Consider the following 25,448-nt stretch of genomic DNA (forward strand, 5'->3'; position numbering starts at 1 on the left):
CAGACTTATTTGGATTAAGCTGAGATTCAAGCTCAGCCTGATCCACTCTTATTATTCACATTTGAGTGATGATTTTGTTGCATGGTGGGGTTGGCAGAAGGGCATTGTCTGGTGGTGTGAAGACTGATGTAAACTGGTGGTTCAAGGCATCAGCAATTTCTTGAGGGTTGTTTGACTGGGTTCCATTACAAACCAGCTCTGTATCCATCTGTCTACCAGGCTTATGTGCTGAGGCATATCTCCAGAACTTCTCGGGATTGGTTTTTGAGGTTGCTGTGATGGCCTCCTTGTATTTCTCTGTCAGTTCTATGGAGAGGGCTTGAAATTTATTCCTTGCAGCTTTGAACTTTACCAGGTCCTGATTTCTTCTTCTTCTATTTAACAGCAGGCGGGCTTTTCAGTGATACTATTTAGCCCTTTTCTTTTTGCGTCACTCCATGGGCTACAGAGCTACTGGCTTGATTGCCTCATGATTATTAGATATTTTCAGATATCTTTCAGTAGATCTTTCGACTCTAGGAGTTCAATCTATGCTGTGTTTGCAGGTATAGTTGGATCTTGGCTGATAGTGAGATTTTGTGGTGTTAAAAGCATTTTAACAGTTTACAAAGCAAGGTATGTTGTGCAGATGTCAGCATATTACATTCAAATAGGCAATGGTCAATTGTTTCATTATTCATATTGCAATGCCTGCAAAGAGGGGACAGGGGAATTGAACCACTTGAATTAGAAAATTTATACGAGAATGCAAAAAAATTTAGTCCATTTGTTCCAGAACAAATTCTATGGTAAATTTTAGAAAGATACTTATTGGGAAAGGGGGAATTAATCTTATTAAAATTAATATCTGATAGCCTCCATCAGTAAAGGATAGAATTAATCTTATTAAAATTAATATCTGATAGCCTCCATCAGTAAATATCTCTGATTGGGATTGGTTTCCCACTTGGCTGGTCAATATTTATTGTATTTTTTGCTATTTCATCAACCTGATGATTACCATTTATGCCAGAGTGGCTAGGAATGTACTGAAAATAAGTTTTTATGCCATTTGAAGCAAGATTATCTATAATAATGAGACAATGATAAGTGTCAATGTCCAACTTATACTGAGGAGCTGAGGCCAGCAACTCAAGGCTTGATAAAGAGTCGGAATATACAATAATATTATTTGAATTTGCAATTAAAGGTTGGTTTTCCTTAAGGTGTTCTAATGCCATGATTATGGCATTTAACTCAGCAGACATTATAGATAAGTTATTATATAATCTCTTGCCCATTGCAATTTTCAGGTGAGGAAGGAAAGCACCGCTTGCTACCTTCGCATTAATTTTGTACTTATCAACCAATGTTTGAAAAAGGTTTTTACAGATATTTTTATTAAGTACAGCTATTTTTTTCTAAGCAATAGTAATGTGGGTTGAATGTTTATTCCACTTTTAGACATCAGCATTTTTTCTATAAGTTGATCAAGTCAATTGAGGGGAGTGGAGAAAAGTAGGTGCACTAATCTTTGCTGGTACGGGGAACTTCTTCTGAATGTTGGCTTACTCATCAGCAATGCCTCTATACATGGCTGGATTTCTTAACCAATTATGTAGGATGTGTGAACTGTTTGATTCAATTTTTGTAAGATGTATTGTCAAGAGAAAGCTACGTCTTTTCCTTATTGTTAATGAACCCATTTTCATTCGTAGACTTTTGGTGATTGCGGGTTTCCTAAGACCAAATATCAGATGTATTATATCATTTAGCATTGCTTCAATTTTTTGGATCTGGGTCTTTGCACATGCACCATATATGATGAGCCCATAGTCAATATGGGGTCTTAAATGTGATTTATAAAACTGGAGTAAGGTCTTCTCCTTACATCCCCAGGGTGTGGAAAGAAGTCTTTTTAGTATATTTGTTTTTCATAGCATTTTTTTATTGTGTTTGAAATGTGGATGTGGAAATTAAGTTTTTGGTCAAGCATGAGACCTAGGTAATTAATATGATTATCTTCTGGAATAGTTGTTTTATTTAGAGTTAGTTTTGCATTAACATGGTTACACTTTTGGTGAAATTGGATTATTTTTGACTTGGTAGGTGTAACGATTTGTCTCTTCAAGCATATACTTCAAAAACCCAGGTCACAAAACCTGAAATAATACAAGCAAAAGCAAAGCACAAGCAATACATAACAGCAAGCATAAGCAAAAGCACAAGCAATACATAACAGCACACATACACAAAATACAAGCAAAGCATGGCAAGTAAGTAAGGAATATTACATCTCCCTTGATGTGTGGGTCATAGGTTGCCAACCCCTGTTCTGAGGAATTCCAGTTTTCATAAGTTAGGTTGAGTAAAACAAAGAAGGCTGTAAATTGTTTGTCAAGTATTGTTTATTAGTTTGACATTAATTGAACAATTTGCTAGATATTGCTCTTTTAAGTAGGCCAAGGATATTATTTGCCTGTGAGACAAACTTCTTGTAGTTGAAATGACACTTATAGCAGTCATTTACAATTAATAATGTCAATGTCTTTTTTTGTTCATACTTTGATTTGTTTGAATTGTTTCTGCAAGTAAAAGACTGCTATTTGTGATCTAGTTGTGCTATTTGATTAAAATTTCTCAGAAATTATCAAAAAAATAATAAGGTAGTTTCAAATGACTTATTCTCATAGAAAGTTATTTCCATCTTATTTCATTTATTTTTTTATTTCAATTTATTATTTTATTTTTTTATTTATTTAATCGTATTTTCATTAAATTTACTTCCATCTTAATGTGTAACATTTATAACATAAGTATGAAGTTAAGTTGTACAAATAGTAATAATTTGTCATAGAAATGAAGCTATATTCAATATTTTTTGAACACCCTTTAGTAGCAGTAATTTGGGCGTAAGCAAGGTTAATAGTACATTCATATGAAAAAAAAACTAACGTCTGGCCAAATTCCCTAAATGTGGGGATAATGTATTTTGGACAATATGTCTTGACCCAATCAATTTTACAGAAAAGTCAAAAGGTAATATTCAAATAGAAATATTCTGGTGGGTTCCAATGCCAACAGAATGAAAAGAAATTTTTTTTTTAATGTGAACTCAAAAAAAGATGTGAGCATCAGAACATACAGAAGCACTGTATTATGCTCAAATTAACTTGTGTATGTTATACCTAATTCAAACTGTAATGAAGGTAAGTAATCTTTTGTGGTTTTGGGCTACTGCGCTAAAATTAAAATTAGAGTAATCTATTCCTCTTGTACCCATTTTGGTTTTGTAAACAGTCTCACATTTACGTATTTTCACTGAAAACAATTGATATATTTAAATGTAAACATAAACAGGTATTTTCCAAAATTTAAAGTGTCAGGATCCATTTGATTGTATTCAATAAAAATGCAAGAAAAAGGCATTTTCAAAATCTGTGGGGGGGATTAATTAATGAAACTATCAGTTATTGATTTAATAAGATATTGATATCTTGTATTTCTTCTGGAAATATTTAGTCTCAGCTTGATATAAGCTCTAATTTAAAGCACAAATTATAGGACTTAGTATAATTTTTGTGTACTCAGTATTTATATAGTTAATATAACAAAATTACTTAATTTTCAAAATTATGTAGTAAACAAGTCTACTTCAAGTAATTTTATAGGACTGACTGGTAATTTAATTGTGTATATACCAAAGGTAAATTTTTCTGCTTTGTATGTGTCTTAAGACAAATTATTAGAATATGAAATTGCTATGGGATGCTGTGTTCCCAATTTTGAAGTTTTATTCTGTAGATATAAAGTTCTGCATTATCAATGAATTTGTTTTTACAAATTAGACCTACAATGTCTGTGGATATCTTTACAGTTGTTTTAGTAGGTAAAGTGGGAGAATTCAGACCCACCCCCTAATTCCAGGCTTATTTGAGTAAATGCTCTCAATGCCAGTAATATGCTATTTATTATATTTTTTTTTTGAAACTTGTTTTTGTTTCCAGCATGTATATAGTATTTTTCCTTTCAGATACTGATATGGAAGAGAATTCAGTTCCAAAGTTTTCCTTGTCTTTTGTTCATGGCAGACCAAATGGATGGGGGCCAAATACCATACCAGAACAAGCAAAAGTACGAAGAACAAAAGGGAAATCTTTTTGTAAGACAGTGGAGATAATTTGAATGAATATTTCGGCCCTATGTCCAATATGTCCAAGGGCCGTCCTCAGCAAGACAAAAATATATATAAGAAAAAAGACTCACAACAACATGCGACCAATAAAACCAAAAAAGTGGAAATTCTTTCAAAACAGTCCTAGCATCATTACTTCAACGAAGTTCAACCAGGACTCTTTTTTTTTTTTTTTTTTTTTTTTTTTTTTTTTTTTTTTTTTTGTGTGTGAGCAAATTGCTCTTCTTTCCGGGTATTTAAGTGTAATCTGAATCTTAAAGACTTGGGAATAAGATTTTCAATTTTGCAAGATTCTAAGAATTTTTGCTGGTTAATGATATTAGCATGTTTTTTGCCTAAATTAATTAAGTAAAAGATATCATTGGTCAATTGCTCCCCATAAGCAAGACGAAAATAGCGACGAAGACCACACTGCCTTTCCATCACAAACAACAAAAGTACGAAGAACAAAAGGGAAATCTTTTTGTAAGACAGTGGAGATATTTTAAATAAAAATTTCGGCCCTATGTCCAAGGGCCGTCCTCAGCAAGACAAAAATATATATAAGAAAAAAGACTCACAACAACATGCGACCAATAAAACCAAAAAAGTGGAAATTTTTTCAAAACAGTCCTAGCATCATTACTTCAGCGAAGTTCAACCAGGACTCTTTTTTTTTCAGTCCTGGTTGAACTTCGCTGAAGTAATGATGCTAGGAATGTTTTGAAAAAAATTCCACTTTTTTGGTTTTTAGTGGTCCGATGTTGTTGTGAGTCTATTTTATATATATATATTTATGTCTTGCTGAGGACGGCCCTTGGACATAGTGCCGAAATTTTCATTCACATTATCTCAAATGTCCTAAAAAAAGATTTCTCACGTTGTTCTTCGTACTATTTTTGTTTGTGATGGAAAGGCAGTGTGGTCTTCGTCGCTATTTTTTACCATACCAGAACAGTATAGAGATATGCCATATCAACCATTTTCAAAAGGTGATAGATTAGGAAAGGTAAGTTTTTTCTTATATCTTAATTATGTATTTTGTGGACTTTTTCAGAGTTGGAATAATTTATTGTCTGTTTTGAGCAATTATATTTTGAGAACCAACGCCTGTCTAACTTGCATAGCAAGCAAGCCCATAAATATATATTTATATGGGTTGGGGAAAAATTCGACAAAAGGAAAAGAAACCAATTTTATGTGAACAAAATAGGGAATTGTAAGAAAATGTAAAGATCATGATATTTTGGAGAGGGGAAGCAGGTTACCCCCTCAATATTTGTCTCCTAGAAATGTATAATGCTACCCATCGTCCTTTCTTAGTTTGGTCAGTCCATTCTAATCATATTGTCTTGGCAGAGTGCAGTTTTGCAACTGCAGTGAACAAAGTTGGTGCTTCAAACTTTGTACACTAGTGCAGGTTTGGGCTGTTTGACGAGGGAAAATGCATGATTAAACTTAGTCAAAAAAAACTAACATGCTTTTGTACTGCTGTTTTGGCCTCAACTTGGCTTTGTCCAGCAAGAGGCTGATAGTAGTAATTATAGCTGATCTCTTTAGTTAGGCCTGAAATCGGTTTTTTAGTAAACACTATTCAGCCCTTTTTGTTTTGTCTCTTTATATGAAATGATATCTGACGATATCTGTCTCTTTATATGAAATGATGTTTCTTTATAATGATATTATATGAAATCTCTTTATATTAAATGATGTCTCTTTATAATGATATTATATGAAATCTCTTTATATGTCTCTTTATATCTCTTTATATTTTGTCTGGTTTTGTTGTACTATTATGTATGGTTGCTAGATTCTTGTCTTGAGATGGTTTGGTTTTCAATGTATGGCTGTTTTGAAAATATTGCGTCTAAAACTTCTTCCTTTTCTCCATATGATTACGGGTCCTGCAGATGCCTGAAGGGGATCCATTTATCTCTTCATTTGCCATTAAGAACTTGCAGGCCTACTTGTTATTGGGTCTCCCTAACTATATTCCAAAGATGTCTGCAGGCTGATAAAAATAAATATGATGACAGTAATAATGGTCTCTTTAGCATCTTTACCATCAAGCTAAAAATGGTGGCTTCGGAATTTTGCAAAAAGGAGTAACTAATAAAAGCAATAAGTGATATAGGAATCTTCAATTGATGGTAGTAATGTCTCGGCCTATAATGCTGGTTCCTGTGCCTAAACCTAAAGGGCATATTTTAAATTTTCAGAATTTTAAAGAAGATCAAGAATAAAAGTCTTAAAGTACCAAAGGACACAAAAATAAAATATTTTACCCCCCAGGATCTGTCTTAGGTCTAATCAAACATGAACAGGTATGCAAAAAGTGCCATAGCAAAGTAACATGCTACTTGGCAGTTTTCAGCTTTGTTGGCAGAGTTTTTGTCTGAAAATACCATTTTTACATATAAAAATACTTTTTGCTCAAATAAAAGCTGTCATAACACTAGTTGTGATGTTTAAGTGTCGGCAGTTTTTAGAATTCTGTTCAAGTTATGCTACTGGCAGGTTTGGAACATATTTCATACTTGAACATGAAAACCGTGACTTTCTAAGATTTTTCTGTTGGTTGTTTCAATATTGTGATGTTTTCAGGTTAGTTTCTCATCTTTGACAGATTCGCCATATTAAACCACGAAAGTTAAATAAGCATAAAATTTTCGAAAAAAAATCGAAAATTTTCATAACACCTTGTTGTGCATAAACTCTAATATTATGAGCTTTTTAGGGAAGTACTATATTTCCATCAGTTCTGCAAAAGGTGAACCATGACAGAAAATAAGTAAAACTAATTGGTTAAATTTGACAAAACTGTTTGTCTGCAAGAACTCAAACATTAACAATCAATAGATAGCTATGCATTGACTCTCAAAGACGACTATCCCCTAAAAGAAAAGCTACACTTTCTTAAGCTGGTAATGGAATATGTTCTTATCATGGCTGATTTTTTACCCATGTTTCTTTTTTAAATCTGGTACCTGCTAATACTGCATATCTGCAGTCGAAGGTCTTTTTTCATCAAAAATTGAATTATATAACACTATATAAAATTGAATATATATAAGCCCTATGGTTGTGTAACTTTCCAATTAAACTATTTCAAACAATTTTGTTTTATTTTCACCGTCCTTGGTACTTAAAAGTTTTTATGGTAAAACAGCTTTTATTCATGTATTTTTATACGTGTGAAAATTTGTGTTTGAAATATAGGTTCTGGGTATAGGTTCTAGGACGCCATCCAGGGCCCTCAAAATTTAGACTATGTTTGGCATGTTTTATTTATATGAACAAGGTATAGCCTTCCACTTAATGTATCCATGAAGATACTTTATCAGGGCTGTGTGAACAAAAAAAAGGTGTAAAAACATTGGAAAATTTTAAAAATTGTAGTTTGCTGGTCACTAATATTGCTTCTATTGAGTGTTTAGTCTAGTGTTTGGAATCAAAATTGGTTATCTTTGAGCTACAATAGCCAAAATATTTCTTGGTACAAATCTTGGTGGTCTCTCCCACCCAACAAGGCTGGTTACCCCAAAATGCTTTTGCCCCTCCTCCTAGATATTGAAAAAAATTTTATTTTCTCTTAAAAACGTTTTTTTGGTAATTTTATTTTAAAAAATCCAAAAAATAAGAAAACGCCCCTGCCGCTCTCTAGCTTTAGAAGAATTCATTTCTCTCACCTGTTATGAAGTGAAGTAGCGGAAATGCCTATCATAAGACAGGCATGAAAAAAGGCACATATTTAAATCTGAAAAATCATTTAATACTCCTTGAATTTTTTTTTTTTTTTTTGCAAACAGCATCCAAACTTTCCCTAAAAGTTTAAAATTAATATCACAATGTAACGATTTGTCTCTTCAAGCATTTACTTCAAAAACCCAGGTCACAAAACCTGAAATAATACAAGCATAAGCAAAGCACAAGCAATACTTAACAGCAAGCACAAGCAATACATAACAGCACACATACACAAAATACAAGCAAAGCATGGCAAGTAAGTAAGGAATATTACATCTCCCTTTTTTTCAGAAGAGCTTGTCAATCATAGGTTTATTCTTGACGGTGGCTTGACTTGTCGACCACTCCTGGTAGTTACAGAACTTCTGAGACTGTTGTCGACTTCAGCCGCGGAAGGCAGGGAGACCACAGTGTTTTCCTGGCCCACGGCGACCGGCAATTCTGGCATGCTGGCTTGGCGAAAGTGCACGTCCTCTGTTTGGGTAAGTCCGGAGAGTGATGCCATTAATCGTGTACTGACGAGCTGCCAGTGTTTGAATCAGAATCAGAACTCTTCTCATCTCTAGTCACGACTTTCAAGTGCTTTCTATTCCGGCGGTATTGTCTGTTTGCTTTCGTCTGTACTACATACGATCGTGGCGCATCTGCTTCTCGGAGGACTGTTGCAGGTTGCCAGGTTTGATCGTTGGACCATACTCGAACTTGTTGGCCTATCTGCAGCAGATTAAGGCTTTTGGTATGTTGATCATAGTAGCGTCTCTGTCTTTCCCTTTCTTTATTCCTTGCGGACATGAATTCCTGCATAGGTACGACTTTTGGAGATAAGTGCTCAATGGTGCAGGGCACTAGGGATCTCAAGTTTCTACTCATTAGCAGTTGGGCTGGGGAAGCTATAACCATCGACTGGTGTGTTGCGGTACTCGAGGAGAGCTAGCTCGAGGTCAGTTTTCGATTTCTTTGTTTTCATGATCATGGCCTTAGCAATACCAACTGTTTTCTCAGCGAGTCCGTTGGACTGAGGATGGTTCGGGCTAGAGGTGTTGTGTCGTATTCCCCACTGTCTCATGAAATCCTTGAACGTTTCTGAAGTGAATTGTGGGCCATTATCAGATGTAATCATCAAGGGTATCCCGAATCTAGAGAAGTGAGATTTTAGCTTGTGGTTTATGTGGTTCGTGTATGTATTTATTCCCAGCTAATCAGCTTAAAAAAATCGACTGTAATAATCCACTATGAACAGATAGTATCTTCCGGATATGTAAAACAGATCAATGCCAACATGCTCCCAAGGGTAGCTGGGAATATCGTGATGAAGCAAGGGTTCTCTTGCATTTGCTGTAGAATAAGTGCAGCACGCATCACACTTCTTGACAAAATCTTCTATTGTCTGACTCATCTTTGGCCAGAAAATGACTGATCTGGCTCTGTCTTTTGTCTTCTCAATACCAAGATGGGAAGCATGGATGCTTTGCAATACAGCGATTTGCATGTTGTCTGTGATGACAAGACAGTCATCTTTCATGATGATGTCATCAACAACACTGAGATTGATTTTTACTGTCCAGAATTCAGCTATGGATGACGGAACCATTGATCTTTTTTCGGGCCAACCTTCTTCTACCATTTTCCTCAGAACCCTCAGCTGTGGATCTCTGAGCGTTTCTTGTTTCAACTCAGATAGCTTTTCTTGACTGATTGGTAGTAGTTTCATAACGGAATGTTCATAGTATTCAATTTCTCTGTGATGCAATGTTTTCTCAGTTTCTAAGTGGAGCTGGGACAGGGTATTGGGGTATTTCAGTGCCTGGTCAATATATTATGCTGAAATTGTAGGGTTGTAGATGTAACAACAGTCTTTGAAGGCTTGCTGACCAGGGCTTATTGGCAATTGGGCAATTCAGGATTGTTTCCTGGGGTTTATGGTCACTAATAACTTGGAAGTGATGGCCATAGAGATACTGATGAAAATGGGGACATCCAAAAACAATGGCATACAGCTTCTTTCCAATGTGTAAGTATTTCTGCTCTGTTTCATTCAGCTATTTTGATGCAAATGAAACAATTTTAGTCTCTTGAAGCAGGACAGCGCCAAGTCCTGAGTTGGAAGCATCAACTTGGATCTCTATTTGGTTTTTTGTAGGATCGAAGAGCGAAATTGTTGTTATGATCGACGCTTTAATTTTCGTGAGTGTGGCTTCATGTTCATTCATCCAGTTGAATTGCTTCTGCTTAGCTAAGGTCCTAAGAGGTTCATTGAGGCTTGACAAACTTGGGATATAGCGTGAGAGGTAGTTTAACATCCCAAGGGTTGTTTGTAGTTCTTCCTGGGATTTGGGTGATGACATTGTTTCTATTGCTTGGATCTTCTCAGGATCTGGATGGATTCTGTTTTCGGAAATGATGTTTCCAAAGTAAGGTATCGAAGCTGAATTGAAGATGCACTTATCTTTGTTAAGCTTGACTCCCTTTTCTCTAGCTCTTAAAAGGGTTTTTTGAAGATTTCTCTCATGGTCCTCTTCAGATACACCAGATATGATCATGTCATCTGAAATTACTGAGAATCTCTTGAGGTTGCTGAATGCCTCTTCCATGTGGCGTTGGAACTCATCTTGTGCAGACTTGAGTCCAAAGGGCATACGTTTAAATTTGTATCGCCCATATGGAGTTGAGAATGTAGTCAGTTCGGAAGATTCGTCATCAAGACATAAGTTCCAATATCCTGTTCGGGCATCTAGCTTGGAGAATGGCTGTAAGATGTTTTGTCAAGAGAAAGCTACGTCTCTCCCTTATTGTTGTTAATCCACTCTCCATAAGCAGAAACTTGGTGCTTGTGGGTTTCCTAAGACCAAATATGAGACGTATTATATCATTTAGCATTGCTTCAATTTTTTGCATCTGGGTCTTTGCACATGCACCATATATGATGAGCCCATAGTCAATATGGGGTCTTAAATGTGATTTATAAAACTGGAGTAAGGTCTTCTCCTTACATCCCCAGGGTGTGGAAAGAAGTCTTTTTAGTATATTTGTTTTTCTATAGCATTATTTTTATTGTGTTTGAAATGTGGATGTGGCAATTAGGTTATTGGTCAAGTATGAGACCTAGGTAATTAATATGATTATCTTTTGGAATAGTTGTTTTATTTAGAGTTAGTTTTGCATTAACATGGTTTCGCTTCCGGTGAAATTGGATTATTTTTGACTTGGTAGGTGCAATGGGTAAATCTGAATGTTGAGAGAATTTTTCAAATTGGAAAAGTGACTTTTGCAGATTTGACTGTGCTATCTCAAAGGTGTTGCCAGATGACCATAGCACCAGATCGTCAGCATATTGTAGATTCGTGTGGGGTGGGTTCATGTCCCAGAGAGATAGGGCAAAGAGGAGGCAACTGAGGACTGCTCCCTGAGGTAGGCCTTTGGTTGTTGTCTTTTGGGGTGAAGAGGCTGAACCAACACAAACAATGAAACTTTGCACTTCTATGAAGGATTTTATAAAAGATACTAGCGTGGGGGGTAGTCCAAGGTTTGCATGTTTATCTAAAAGGATTTGGTGGTTCACATTGTCGTATGCCCCTTCAAAATCCAGGAAAGCTGCAACTAGGACATTATTTTTTTAGAATGATTCATTTATTGCATTTTTTAGCAAAATGAAAGCATCTGTTGAGGAGTGGTGTTTCCTGAATCCAGTTTGAGTGTGAGGGATCATATTATTTTTTTTCAACAAACCAGAGGAGTCTGTGATTATATAATTTTCTCCCATTATTTTCCCCTTCACAGGAGTAATCATCATGGGCCTATAGGACTCAGGGTTATCTTTGGGTTTATTTTTCTTTAGGATTGGTAGGAGGGACGAACATTTCCATATATTGGGGAACATAGAAGATGCCCAAGTGTGATTATAACAATTTAGCAGTTCTTGTTTGTATGAAGGGGTGAGATTCTTTATCCATGTAGGGTGTATATTTTCAAAACTTCCGCTAGTTTTGGTCCTAGTATAACTTATTGCATTATTCATTTCCTGGACTGAAAATGGACTAGTTATATGCTCGTATCCTGGGCGTGGTTGGTAACTTGGGTTCATAGGGATTGAGGACATTTTGCTTTTATTATTTGATGTTAGCTTATTAACAAAAAGAGTTGCAAATAGCTTAGCTTTTTCATTATCATTGTCATAAAGGGTATTATTATGTATAAGCTCATACAGGAGTGGGTTGGGGAAATCTTTTTCCCACAGATGTGGCTTATGACTTTATGTATAATTAGCTCATGTGTTTCTCTGGAGAGATTATTTGCAAAATTATTCCAGTAATTATATTTAGCATCTATTATAGTCCTTTTTAGATTAGATTCTTTTTGTAATTTATTTAAATATGTAGTAGGTGATGGTTTTTTTATGAATTCTTTCCTAGCTGCCTTTTTTATTCTCCATTTATTTTGGCACTCATTTGTCCACCATGCTTTAGGAATGTGTTTAGGGAAGGTTTTCTTAGGGGTTGTCCTAGGGATAGCATGATTAGCTGTATTTATTAGTAAAGATGTCAATACTTCAGCATGTGTGTCAACTGTTGTGTTTGAAATGCATGAATTTTGGGGGAAACTTGTAATTTCATCATTTAGCATATTTTGGAACATAGACCAATTTGCTTTAGTGTTGATATATTTCGAGGTATGTGATAGAGTTTCAGCAGTTTCATTTAGGGAGCAAACTATAGCAAAGTGGTCAGTGCATAGACTATCAATTTCATTTCTATAAATTATATTCAAAATATTTAATGACACAATTTGTAGGTCAATTGTGGAGAATCTGCGACTTTTGGGGTTATATTATTTATTCAAGTTTGGAGGGGTAGCAACAGCTAATTCATTATTATTTGAAGTCATATACTCAATCAACTTACCAGCTTTATTTGCTGGTTTATTCCCCCACAAAAGGCTGTGGGCATTGAAATCTCCACAAATAATTATATTTTTTAACATATTAGAATTATTTATATAATTATTATATAATTATATAATTAATTATATAATTATATAATTATTATAATATAATATTATATATTATTATTATAAATAATATTATATATTATTATTATATTATTATTATATTATTATTATAAATTATTATTATATTATTATATAATTATTATATTATTATATAATTAAAGAAATCAATGGCGTCTCTAGTTCGGCCGTTAGGGTAATAAAAGCTTACTATGTAGCCTTTTGTGTTATTCAGCCAAACACTAGTACCAATTGCATCAACATCATTTGTAAAATCTGGACACTTGATGACACGTACGGTTATATTATTTTTAACTAATAGAGCTACTCCACCTCCTTTTCTCTCTGATGATCTATCCTTTCTCAGGATAGTATATCCCAGAGACTTAATTTGTTGATTTTGGATTAAATGAGTTTCCTGGAGGCAAGCTATATTAATGGAATTATTATTCATAAAAGATATTAGTTAATTTAGCGTATTTTCTGTGAGTGATCTTATGTTCCACTGGAGTATTGATATGTGTTGTGTTGTTGATTTATTTTTCATATGACTGTGTATCAATGTTCAGCTTTGTTAAAAGTAAAGCAAGATCTTTTTTTGCTTTAATGAGCATATCATCAGGGATGTAGATTTTTGCCAATTCTGCAATGATTTTTGTTTTCTGTAGTTGATGTATGTTCATGCCCTGAACTGCATTACAGTTTAGAATGAATAAGCATATATTTGGGGATTGCATGTTTGGTTGCGCATCCTGTTTGTCAGTTAAGGGATTAATTCCTGGTAGTGTTTCTGGTTTGTTTCTTCTTGGGAGGGGGGGGGGGCAGGCTGACCTCATCTCACCAAACAATGAGGCTTGTTGACTTGGTGATTCCGTCGGATAGGGATGTGAGCGAGGGGGCTTAGAAGATGGTGTTTTATACGAGGTACTTGATGCATTGGGGGCGTTTGACTTGGGGGTTTTGTTTGGTTTCATTATGGGCTTTATTTGGTATTGTTGGGCAGCATTTGCTTCCATTCCTGCAAAGGGGTATGGGATGGCCTTCTCTGTTGCTATTTGGAGTGTTAGAGCTCTTTTCTTATATGCAGGGCATATTGATTTATTTGTAGATTCATGTGGGCCTTTGCAATTGATGCTTGTAGGCTGAGTGTTGTTGCAAGTTGTCAACTCTTTAGGATGGTATGCTTTACAATTACTGAACTCTAGGAGAATTTCATTGCATTTGTTTGTTGTGTGTCCCAGTTTGAGACACTTCTGACACTGGATAGGCTTAGGTTTGTATTCCTTGTGTGGTTTGATTTGTCCAAATAGGAATAACTTTTCTGGGATATTAATTTTTTCATTCAGTATAAATAAGAAGGATCTACATGTATTTAGGCCATTAGAGTTAGGTTTGCCGAGTTGTGTAACATCTTTAACTGGGATTGTGTTGCCAGCCCTATCTGAGAGCCCTTCTTTTAACTCCTGAATGGATATTTCTGGGGGAACATTATTTTTTTATTTATTCATTAATACCAACAGCGGTAAGCTATACAAAAAGCTTGTCGCACTAAGGAATAACATAATAAGGCAACGATAGATCTTACCTCACAAAATATACACACAACAGAAATTCCCTATAAATATACATGAAAATACATTTAAAATGGATCTTGAAAGGACCAACTGCGAAAATTTGTAGAAGCTGTTTTTTTTTTTTGAAAGTGTGGATTGTGAGAGTATCAACGGTCTCTGACGGAAGTGCATTCCAAGGGTTGCACACACGGCTGGACAGTGAGTTCTGACCTAATCTTGTACGTGGCCGTGGTGGGTGAATTTTGTGCTGGTGTTGACAGGTGGTGTTGTATCTTGAGAAGGCAAAGAAGTGAGATGGGGTGATATTGTCAATGTTCTTAACGATTCTGAATGTATTTATTAGGTCACCTCTATCACGCCTGAACTGAAGACTGGGTAACTGTAGTCTCTGCTGGTACGGCAAATGTCTTAGATAAGGTACGAGTTTAGTTGCCCTATGTTGAACTTTTTCAATCCTTGCTCGGTCTCTCTTGTTAAGGGGAAACCATACTGACGAGCAATGCTCAAGTATTGGGCAGACAGTTGAAACATAAAGTGATATGAGTGAACAGAGGTTAAATCTGGAGAACATGTGCTTTAAGCACAACAGTTGGTAGTTTGCCTGATGGGTAATCTCCGACACATGTTTATCAAACTTCAGGCATGAATCGAAGCAAACCCCAAGATCTCTAATATACTCAACGCTTGGAATTCGTTTTCCATCAAGGAGGTAAGGGTAATGTTGAAAAGGTCTATGAAGATAATGAACAGTACTGCACTTAGTCTTGTTAATGAACATACAGTTTGCTATGCACCACTGACGCAGAGCATCCAAGTCACTTTGGAGCAGTGAAATCTCTTGTTCATTCAGTACTGATCTGTACAGCTTCACATCATCCGCAAACTTTTTACAGTCGAGTTATTAACAACAAACGGTAGATCGTTAATAAAAATGCAGAAAAGTACAGGCCCTAGGCAACTGCCTTGCGGAACTCCACTGATCACAGGTGTGGAATCTGATAGGGCTTCTCCTACAACAACCTGTTGGGTTCTGTGTGTTAGATAATCTGTTATCCATGCAGCAGTCCGAGATCCAATCCTGTATCGTTGACACTTCTTAATCAGAAGTGAGATAGAAATTTTTCGAACGCCTTAGAAAAGTCAACATAAATGCAATCAAACAAAACCCCCCTATCCGCCATTGAGTGAAAGTCACCGGTGACTTCCAGAAACTGTGTATTACAAGATCGCCGCTTACAAAACCCGTGTTGGGGTGGATGCCTCATATTATTTTCTTTAAAGTATGACTGTATTCTACGGACCAGGATTTATTCCAAAATTCGAGAAAAAATGGACACATTCGAAATCGGTCTGTAGTTATGAAATTGGGATTTGGAACCATTCTTATAAAGTGGTGTAATGACCGGCTTTTTTCAGGCTGAGGGACAGACTCCAGACGAAAGACACAGATTAAATAGGTACGTGAGTGGCTCTGCCAGAACTGGCGCGAGTTCACGCAGCATCTTGTTACGCAAGCCGTCGATGTCGGGCGCCTTTCCTGTATCTAGTTTCTGAAGTGTCTGATAAACCTGCTGAAAGGTAAAATCCGAGTCGTTGAATTCTTTTATTAAATTTGGAGGAGCAAAATTAGTGTCTGTTACTGACAGTGTTTGTGTAAAAAACGAAGCACACAGTTTTTTGTGTTGCTTTGATTTTAAATGACTACCGTCTATGTGTCCAAGAGTCAGGGTCTACGAATGAAATGCATGATGGAGACTGTGTATTTTTGTTCCTTCTGACATACTTCCAGAATTCTTTGGGCAAGTGTGGACCGATGCAATCATATCGGCCTCCACCTCATGGCGGTTCATTCTCAGGAAGTTGGTCGCTTTATTTCTCGCTTTCTTGTATGATAACCACGATTCTGCGGTTTTTATTTTTACGTGTTCACGCCATGTATCAGCTTTTTCCTTGAGCATTTGGATAATATACCGAGGAAGAGTTTGTCTTTTACTTTGGTACTGCCTACTAGTAAACACTGGTGCATATTGATCTCGACCTTCCTTCAGCGCCTGCCAAATAAATTCAAAAGACACATCAGCGGTAGCATTGAACTGTTTTAACTCATCCGGGATAGAGAGAGAAGAAATAAAAACACGAAACGCAGCGTAATTTGCCCTACCATAATCATATTTAGGTGAACCTTTAGGAGTTTCAGCAAAATTTGAAGAACAATTCAAAGAATCGACAAGACTACATGATCACTTTTTCCTAGTGGTGGTAAAAATTCAACACTATTGACATTCTTGGGGGATTTTGTGATTATAAGATCAAGCACTGAAGGTTTTGAATCAGCTCGTAAACGAGTGGGGTCTTGAATATGCCGGTGCAAGTAGTGGTGTTGTAAAGTTTGAGCGAACCGATTCTCAAACGACTGATCTGAAAGCTGTGTTGTGTTAGTCGTCCAATCAATATAAGGCAGATTAAAATCACCAACTACTAACAACTTAGAACTAAAAGACGAAACAGAAGACAAGAACTGGAAAATATTTTCGTTATTACAAATTGACATTTCATTAACTCTAGGACTATGATAAACTGCGAAAATTTAAACAGCACTTTTGGAACTAGGCAATCTCACATCGATAACTAAGCATTCACTAATATTTGATGCGACTGGTTTATTAACTTCCAAATACTTCAGTGAGGTATGAACATACACGAAAATACCACGCTTATAGTTACTATTTACAACAAGGTTATACTCGAGTACTTGCAGAAAATACACCTCCGGCTGTGAGCAGTTTTTAAGCAAAGATTCCGTAACAATGATGACATGAGGCTTACGGACTGATATGAGAGCTAGAAATTCATCAAATTTTGAAGATAAGCAATCTGCGTTCGTATAAAGCACAGAAAGTTCACTACATGTTTCCACCACAAAAAGGATTTATCTTCACAAGCTCCAATCCTGATTAGCCGTTTCGAATATTCCAGCCAGATTCACCTGCGGCTTCCTTTTCGTGGAGTTGTTGCTTCAGAGCGTCATATTTTTTCTATAGTGCAAGCTCAGCGTTTGTACGATCGTGGGAGAAACCGAAGCCCGGGAACGCAACTTTTATATTCACTATATTGTTTGACAGGAAGAACGATGCCATGTCTCTTTCAATGGGGCTGCGGAACATTAGTTTGATTGGACGACACTTTCTGGGTTCCAGCTTTCCAACGCGAACAGACAACGAACACTTCGAAGGACAGTTTTGAAGAAGCAGTTCATTTATCATTCCTAAATCTTTTTCACTCTGCAGTTTTCTTGTGACGCAACCAGGATCTTCGGCAAGTCCAAATGCGATACGATTTTTCTGCTTCGTAACAAAATCGTTGAAGTTACTCTCGGCTGCTAATTTCCCACCGAAATCTTGTTCGAGTTTCTTGCTCAACGTTTCAAACTCAGTCCTCACATGATTTACTGCATGTAAGTTTGCATCATTTATTGAACACTTTTCAGCCAAATCTTTTTCAACGTTTGCAATTCTATCGCTCAGGGGCTTGATCAGCCTGTCAAATTTTTCCTGAATCTTTTCTTCGATGCTCGTGAACGATGATCGGATTTCATTCTTGATAATTTTTTTTATTTCTGTGGCAGTGAGATTATTTTGAGTAACTCTAGTCTGTTTACAAACGGGACAGCACCAAACCAAACCAAGACAACGCGTCATCTTTGTAAATAAGTGGTACTCCATATCGGTCATATCTATGCATTCAATGCAAAGCCAGGCTTCACACGAGTCACACAAAAGAGCGCAACTATCGTCTTTCAGTCCTATATCACATGCCTTGCATTTATCTGTACCCTTGGTTGGTGACTGTTTTTGGCGTTTTGTAGCCATTTTCAGTTTTTTATTAAAAAAATCTGGTAGTTGTTTTGGATGAGTTGACAACACTGTTTTCCGCCAAAATTTATTCCAAGCGTGTTTCCAGTGAGATAAATCTGAATCTGCAATCTATTGGATGGTGATATATTTTCGAGAAATGGATTTTCTTTAACATGACAGGTATATCTTTCACCCTCTTGACCAAAAAACGAAAGTCGGGTATTTCTAATACCAGGTAAATCAGGAAATTATTGATTACTCACAGACAGGTAAACTTCGCTCTGCCAGCGTTGCCGAATCAATTTTATAAACTACTATTTTTGTTGGCGATTGTTTTGGGTTCCATTTAGATGGATTAATTGGGGTATTCAGAAGGGATTTTAGGTTAGTTATTGTGTCTGCTGATTTCTGATCTTGGACAGCTATTAGCAGAGATCCATCACGTTGAATAATAAGAGAGAACATTGATTTTATCAATTTGAAAATTGCAACTCTTATTGCAGAAATCTTTTTTATTTCAAAGGGGGTAGTAGGAGTAATTTTTAGGTAAATTCCTAAGTTTTGGGAGGGAGGATCTTTGGCAGGGAGAGGGGAAATGCTTTTGATTGGAGATTTTTTTTCCTTTTTTTAGAGCTTCTAGAAAGGACCTCTTGAAACCCATTATCATCATTTATAGTGACATTAGCCCCTACACTGATCATTGTCCTATTCTCAGAATTGGAGCTATCATTTGAACTTTGAGATAGTGAGCTTGACCAGCCAAAATGGGTATCAGGTTCACTGGTATTTGGGGTGGGATCTGGGGAACTTTTTTTTTTGGAGGACTTCTAATCATTGCCTATTGGAAAAAGCTTTAAACTAAAACAAAACTAAAACAAGAAGGAATAATAAAATGATATCAAACCGTCTGCACTATACTACGGGGAAGAGAAACACCACAGTATAGCCCTGAGGATGATTTGAGCTGGATTGGTTTGGTACAGCTGCTGATTAATTGAGATAATATTTTACAAGAAAATTTATTTTAAATTTCTTAAAATGTTGCTGATTTATGAGCTTGGACAGTTTTTTCTTCTTGTTCCTTGCAGTTTTCATTTATTTGGTCATAAAGGAAGAGTTATTGATTTTTGTCTCCACATGGTAGTTGTATTTCTACTGACAGTGTCTAACAACATATTTTTCATTTTCTCCCATGCGTCTTGTACCTCTATCATTTCAACAAATGACCAATTGCACTGACTGAGTTTGTACCTGATTTGATTGTAGTTAGTATACACATTGTTCGATTTGATGTCTTTGGGTACAATTGAAAAAAGTATTTTATGGCTATGTGGTCACTATATCCAAATAGGGGTTGCAGTTCTATATTGATGAGTGACTCAGGATCATTTACCAAAATGAGATCAAGGAGTGAAGTATTCTGTCCCTCCCAATATCTGGTCTGGAATGTCACTGCCTGGAACATTAAGTGTGCTTCTAAGCGGTCAAGAAAAGACTGTAACCGCATTACTTGTATGGCTGTACCCCTCAGTCCACTCAATTGCAGGTAAGTTAAAGTTTCCAGCTATGACGAGATTCTTATACTTTTGGGATGCACCATTGATAGACCAGCATATAGCTAAGAGTGAGTCCTCCAGACTCTTCAAGGTGGGACTTCTGTAAAAGCAACCTATAGGGAGGTTTGCTTTGGTTTTAATTTCACATGACGCATAAATATCAGCCTAATTAGCAGAGAGGACATATTTGACCTCCTGAAATTTTGAGGTTAGGCAATCAACATTGCTAAACCCCATGCTAAGTCCAGTAATTTTCTTGTTATCTGTACTAATATCTTTACTAAGTCTGTAAGAAAACATAGAAGTCTCTGGGATTCCATTACTATTACTATCACTTGTATAAAATGTACTTCAAAAATCACTACCATTTAACTGACTATTTATATAAGTTACTTCACCTGGTATATCTTTTAGAGTTCCATTGCAGCCGACAGGACTGCAGCACGTTTTTTGGAACTATAGTGTTGCCACAGATAACCAGATTGGTTTTGCCTTGTGCTTGTCGAGCCTGCAACTCCTTGTATAATTTTGCTCTTTACTTGTAATTGGTCTTTGAAACATCATTCTGGAACTGAATTGTATCTTACCCCTTCCTTTCAAAAGAGTTTTGAAGGATTTGTTTCTTGCTCTTAAAATCAGGGATCGAGAACATTATGGGAGCAGGCCTGTTTCTGGTGCTGGTGGTTGCAGCTTGTCCCTGGGTTTCCTGATTGCCCAGCCAATGGACATTTGAGGTGCATACATTTGGCAGCCCATAATCATTTGCGAGATATCTCTTGATGTACAGTTCATCACTTGTCTGAGGGGGGACACTGAAGACAGCAATATTAAGCTTACGCTGCTATCAGTCCCTGTTGTCTGCAATTATTTGTCTAACTTTAGTTTCAAGTTGCACCCCAAGATCATTTTTCAATGTCTGAATTTCCAACTCAACCAATCTCCGAACTGCTGCCTGATCAAACGAGCTGCACTGTTCAAGATTAACCAACCAACTTTCAACACTACTAAAGTGGTTATCAATATCAGTGGTTAGCTGGTCTCTTAGTTCTGCAAACACTTCTTTCACTGCATCCTTAACTTTAGTGTCCAGTTGCTTTACAGCACTAAGAGCAGACTGGATTGGTTTGAGATTCTTATCCATGATCTTCTGAATATTGTTCAAAGATGCCCCACTTGCCACTTGAGGGTTACTTTTACAAAGTGGGCATTTCCACTCACAGCCAACTCATCATTTTGTTTTAGTCAGTAGAGAGTACTCTACCTCTGACATTTCCAGACAGTCAATACATATCCAGAAGCTACAGACATCACAGTTCATAGCAGATGAATCCTCATGCAAGTCCTCATCACATGTCACACACTTATTGGTCCCTTTTTTGGGGCTCTGACAAGGTCTCTTTGGTGGCATTATGTCCAAGCTTTGATTGTAAGGTAGACAAGACCTGTGGGAAGTACAAACACACAAATCACCTGATCCAAGCAGTTTAGGGATAAAAAATGCCACTAGTACTATCTTACAAAAATTATAAGACCACCATAAAGACAGTGACAGACAGTTGACAGGCAGTAAGAACAGTGACAGACAGTTTTTGCAGTTGCCTCAGTGGTTTAATTACAATCTTAGATATCAATAAACGTATTATATTAAAAAATAGGTCCAATTTAATTGCAAGAATGTCCCAATGTCAATTTTCAGGACAAACCATTCTTAAAACATCCACATACCAATGTATTGAATTTCTGTCATCATCAATTACCATACCATTTTTATGACTAGCTATTTGTTTGCTTGCTTTGCTTTTCTTATGTTTGCTTATTTGCAGGTTGTGTCCTGGGTTTTTAAATTAAATGCTTGAGCCTGCTTATCTGCAATTGTTAGCTATGCTTGTTGCAGTACCATCAGACAAAGATCTAAGAGTACAACAGACAGCGATATATGTGTGTATATATAATGGAAAGTGTGCCATGTGGCCTGTGACTGGAAAGTGTATCAAGTGGCCTGTGACTCTCTCTTTCTAACTTGCACTTGAAAGTTTTCATTGACTCAGCAGATACAATGCATTTTGAGAGCTGATTCCATAGGTTGGCCACTGTCTGGTTAAAGAAAATGTATCATATTCTGGTGGCATAATGCTGCTTTGAAATGTCTTTGAGTGACCTCTAGTCATGCAGTACAAGGAGTGGGCAAGGAGAGCATGAATGGTCTTTTTTATATTTTTAACAGGCTACTATAGTCAGTGTGGGGAGTGAAGGCATTTTTCATAAGACATATGCTACAATCCACTGACCATCTTGGCTGCTTTGTATTGCCTCTTTTCCAGAACATCTTTATCTTATTTGAAAAAGGACATCCAAAAGACATTCTATCCTCAAGTTGCAGTTGTACCAATATGTTATAGACCTTCATGAACAGTCTAAGACATCAGCTTGAAATTGTTCTTTTGATAACCTTATGGTATGATGTCATTATATACTGACAGTTCTGATGTCATTATAACTAATGTCATAATACAGTTTTTACTTTTTACATCATCCAATGAAAAATGTAAGATAACTCCTTTTTCAGCAAAGCATGGGAAAGTGGGTTTTTGATTTGCTGATTTATTTGGCTGTTTGTCTGTAAAACATCAAGTGAAAACAGGACTATAGACAAACAGCTCCATTTTTTTTTCACAATAATATTTGAGGAAATTCTATTTCAAGAGATTCCACAGTCCTTCCATCTAATATATTATAGGCACACTATAAATCATCTGACTGATCAGATGAATACCAAATCAATCACTAGGGCTTGTTTTACCATTCATTTAACTGATGATTTGAATGACCCAATAGTGGCAGAGGAGACTGTTTCCTGGTCTAATAAGATCCATAGACTCACCACCTGATTAGAAAAGAAATTACTATGTGACCTTGAGTTGAGTTCTTGAAAAGTTTTTGACCATGTCTTTGGATGAAAGGTCAAATGCCATATAATGTGACAAATGTAATTCCTGGCTTTGCACTGGATGCCTCTCAATGGCTGATACAGAGTATGACATATTTAACAAAATGAACCAAAGACTTGGAAGTGTTTGGGTCTGCCCCATTTGCAAAACTGGCAGTAGACAACAGATTAGGCTCTCTGTTTAGTTTTCTCTATGCCCAGGTGTGATGCCTGGATGCTCTTCAGAATTTTATTCTGTATGCTTTTTGGAATGACCAAACAATCATTCTTAAAAACTATTCCATTGATGACAGTCAGATCATGTCTGACCTGCAAAAGTTGGTAATGTCAGCTGGTATTAGGCTTCTTGTTTCTGGCCAACCCTCTTGTATGATTCTCTGAAGAGCTTTAAGTTGTTTGTCTTTGGATGTTTCATCCTTCAGTTCACTGAGCCTCTCACAACTGATTGGAAGGAGCTTCATGACCAAATGGACATAGCAATTGATCTCTTTCTGGAGGGAGTCCTCTTGTGATCAAATGTGAAGCTGTGAGAGGGTGTCTGGGACAGGAATATCCTTGCTGGGTCTGTAGGTTACAGAATAATCATAGGGTTGTATCTGCAGCAGTACCATGCATGGCTGTACCATGTCTTTGGATAAAAGGTCAAATGCCATATAATGTGACAAATGTAATTCCTGGCCTTGCACTGGGTGCCTGTCAATGTCTGATACAGAATATGACATATTTAACAAAAAGAACCAAAGACTTGGAAGTGTTTGGGTCTTCCCTGTGTGCAAAACTGGCAGTAGATAAGAGATCGGGATCTTTGTTTAGTTTTCTGTATGCCCAGGTGTAATGCATGGATGCTCTTCAGAATTTTATTCTGCATGCTTCTTGGATCAACCAAGCAATCATTCTTAAAAACTATTCCATGGATGACAGTCAGATCATGTCTGACCTGCAAAAATTGGTAATGTCAGCTGGTATTGGGCTTCTTGTTTCTGGTCAACCCTCTTTTATGATTCTCTTAAGAGTTTTAAGTTGTTTGTCTTTGGATGTTTCATCCTTCAGTTCACTGAGCCTCTCACAACTGATTGGAAGGAGCTTCATGACCAAATGGACATAGCATTTGATCTCTTTCTGGAGGGAGTCCTCTTTTGATGGAATGTGAAGCTGTGAGAGGGTGTCTGGGACAGGAATATCCTTGCTGGGTCTGTAGGTTACAGAATAATCAAAGGGCTGTATCTGCAGCAGTATCATGCATGGCTGTACTATGTCTTTGGATAAAAGGTCAAATGCCATATAAGGTGACAAATGTAATTCCTGGCCTTGCACTGGGTGCCTGTCAATGTCTGATACAGAGTATGACATATTTAACAAAATGAACCAAAGACTTGGAAGTGTTTGGGTCTGCCCTGTGTGCAAAACTGGCAGTAGATAACAGATCGGGCTCTTTGTTTAGTTTTCTGTATGCCCCAGGTGTAATGCATGGATGCTCTTCAGAATTTTATTCTGCATGCTTCTTGGAACAACCAAACAATCATTCTTAAAAACTATTCCATGGATGACAGTCAGATCATGTCTGACCTGCAAAAATTGGTAATGTCAGCTGGTATTAGGCTTCTTGTTTCTGGTCAACCCTCTTTTATGATTCTCCGAAGAGTTTTAAGTTGTTTGTCTTTGGATGTTTCATCCTTCAGTTCACTGAGCCTCTTATAACTGATTGGAAGGAGCTTCAAGACCAAATGGACATAGCATTTGAAATCTTTCTGGAGGGAGTCCTCTTATGATGGAATGTGAAGCTGTGAGAGGGTGCCTGGGACAGGAATATCCTTGCTGGGTCTGTAGGTTACAGAATAATCATAGGCTGTATCTGCAGCAGCATTCTCTTGAGCCTGGCAGAGGACTTAATGATTGGGCAGTCCAACACTATTTCAAGTGGCTTGTGGTCAGTTACTATGTTGAAGTGTTGACCATACAAATACTGGTGGTAATGATGGCATCCAAAACAATTCTGTACTGTTCTTTTTCTATTTGGGAATAGTTCTGTTAAGTGTGTGTTAGTGATCTTGATGCATATGACACAACACTGCTGTTCTGAAGCAGGATCACACCAAGCCCAGATTTTGATGTATCTACTTGTGAAACGGGGGGGGGATGTTTAGATTTTTAAGTAGTTAATCTTACAGAGGCTTTCATATCTTGATTATGTTTTCTGACTTTTAATTTAGAGGTGGCTTCACGAAGGGTTTGAATCCCTTCTCCTATGAAAATGCAATTATGGGATCTGATTGAGTTTCGTTGCCTCTATCTTGAGATTAAGAAGTACAGATTCAGGACTGTTTGCTATCCTCTGATATTGATCCCCAATGGGAACGTTACCTAGAGTACACGAGAGATCTGACTGACGTCTGACAATACAAACAAGAAGATCATAATAAACAATGGTTTTATTGTACTTACACAAGATGACAATTGACAAAATCCAAATTAATAACTTGGTAAATCAACATACAAATTGTCTCTGGATGATATCCTAAGACTGCCTTCAAGAACCAAATTTTCAGTTTATATCTATTGTAAAACAACTGGTTTGCTGACGTCTCCCATGCGTGGGAAGACACCAAGAAAACGTTA

At 36.7% G+C, this 25,448-nt stretch overlaps 1 protein-coding gene across 1 annotated transcript in view; it reads left to right on the forward strand.

Moving 5' to 3' along the window:
* Nucleotides 1–25,448, forward strand: part of LOC148938414 (eukaryotic translation initiation factor 2 subunit 1-like) — a 74,636-nt gene that overhangs the window by 6,595 nt on the left and 42,593 nt on the right. The window contains exon 2 of the mRNA XM_089107810.1: nucleotides 4,013–4,113. Coding sequence (XP_088963936.1) covers nucleotides 4,021–4,113 — 93 coding nt within the window. The 5' untranslated portion in view covers nucleotides 4,013–4,020. The remainder of the gene's footprint in view (nucleotides 1–4,012; nucleotides 4,114–25,448) is intronic.

The sequence above is a fragment of the Artemia sp. Qi Xiang Cuo genome, unplaced genomic scaffold (genome assembly GCF_049724085.1).
Source record: "Artemia sp. Qi Xiang Cuo unplaced genomic scaffold, ASM4972408v1 HiC_scaffold_3320, whole genome shotgun sequence".
In the NCBI taxonomy this organism is placed as follows: domain Eukaryota; kingdom Metazoa; phylum Arthropoda; class Branchiopoda; order Anostraca; family Artemiidae; genus Artemia; species Artemia sp. Qi Xiang Cuo.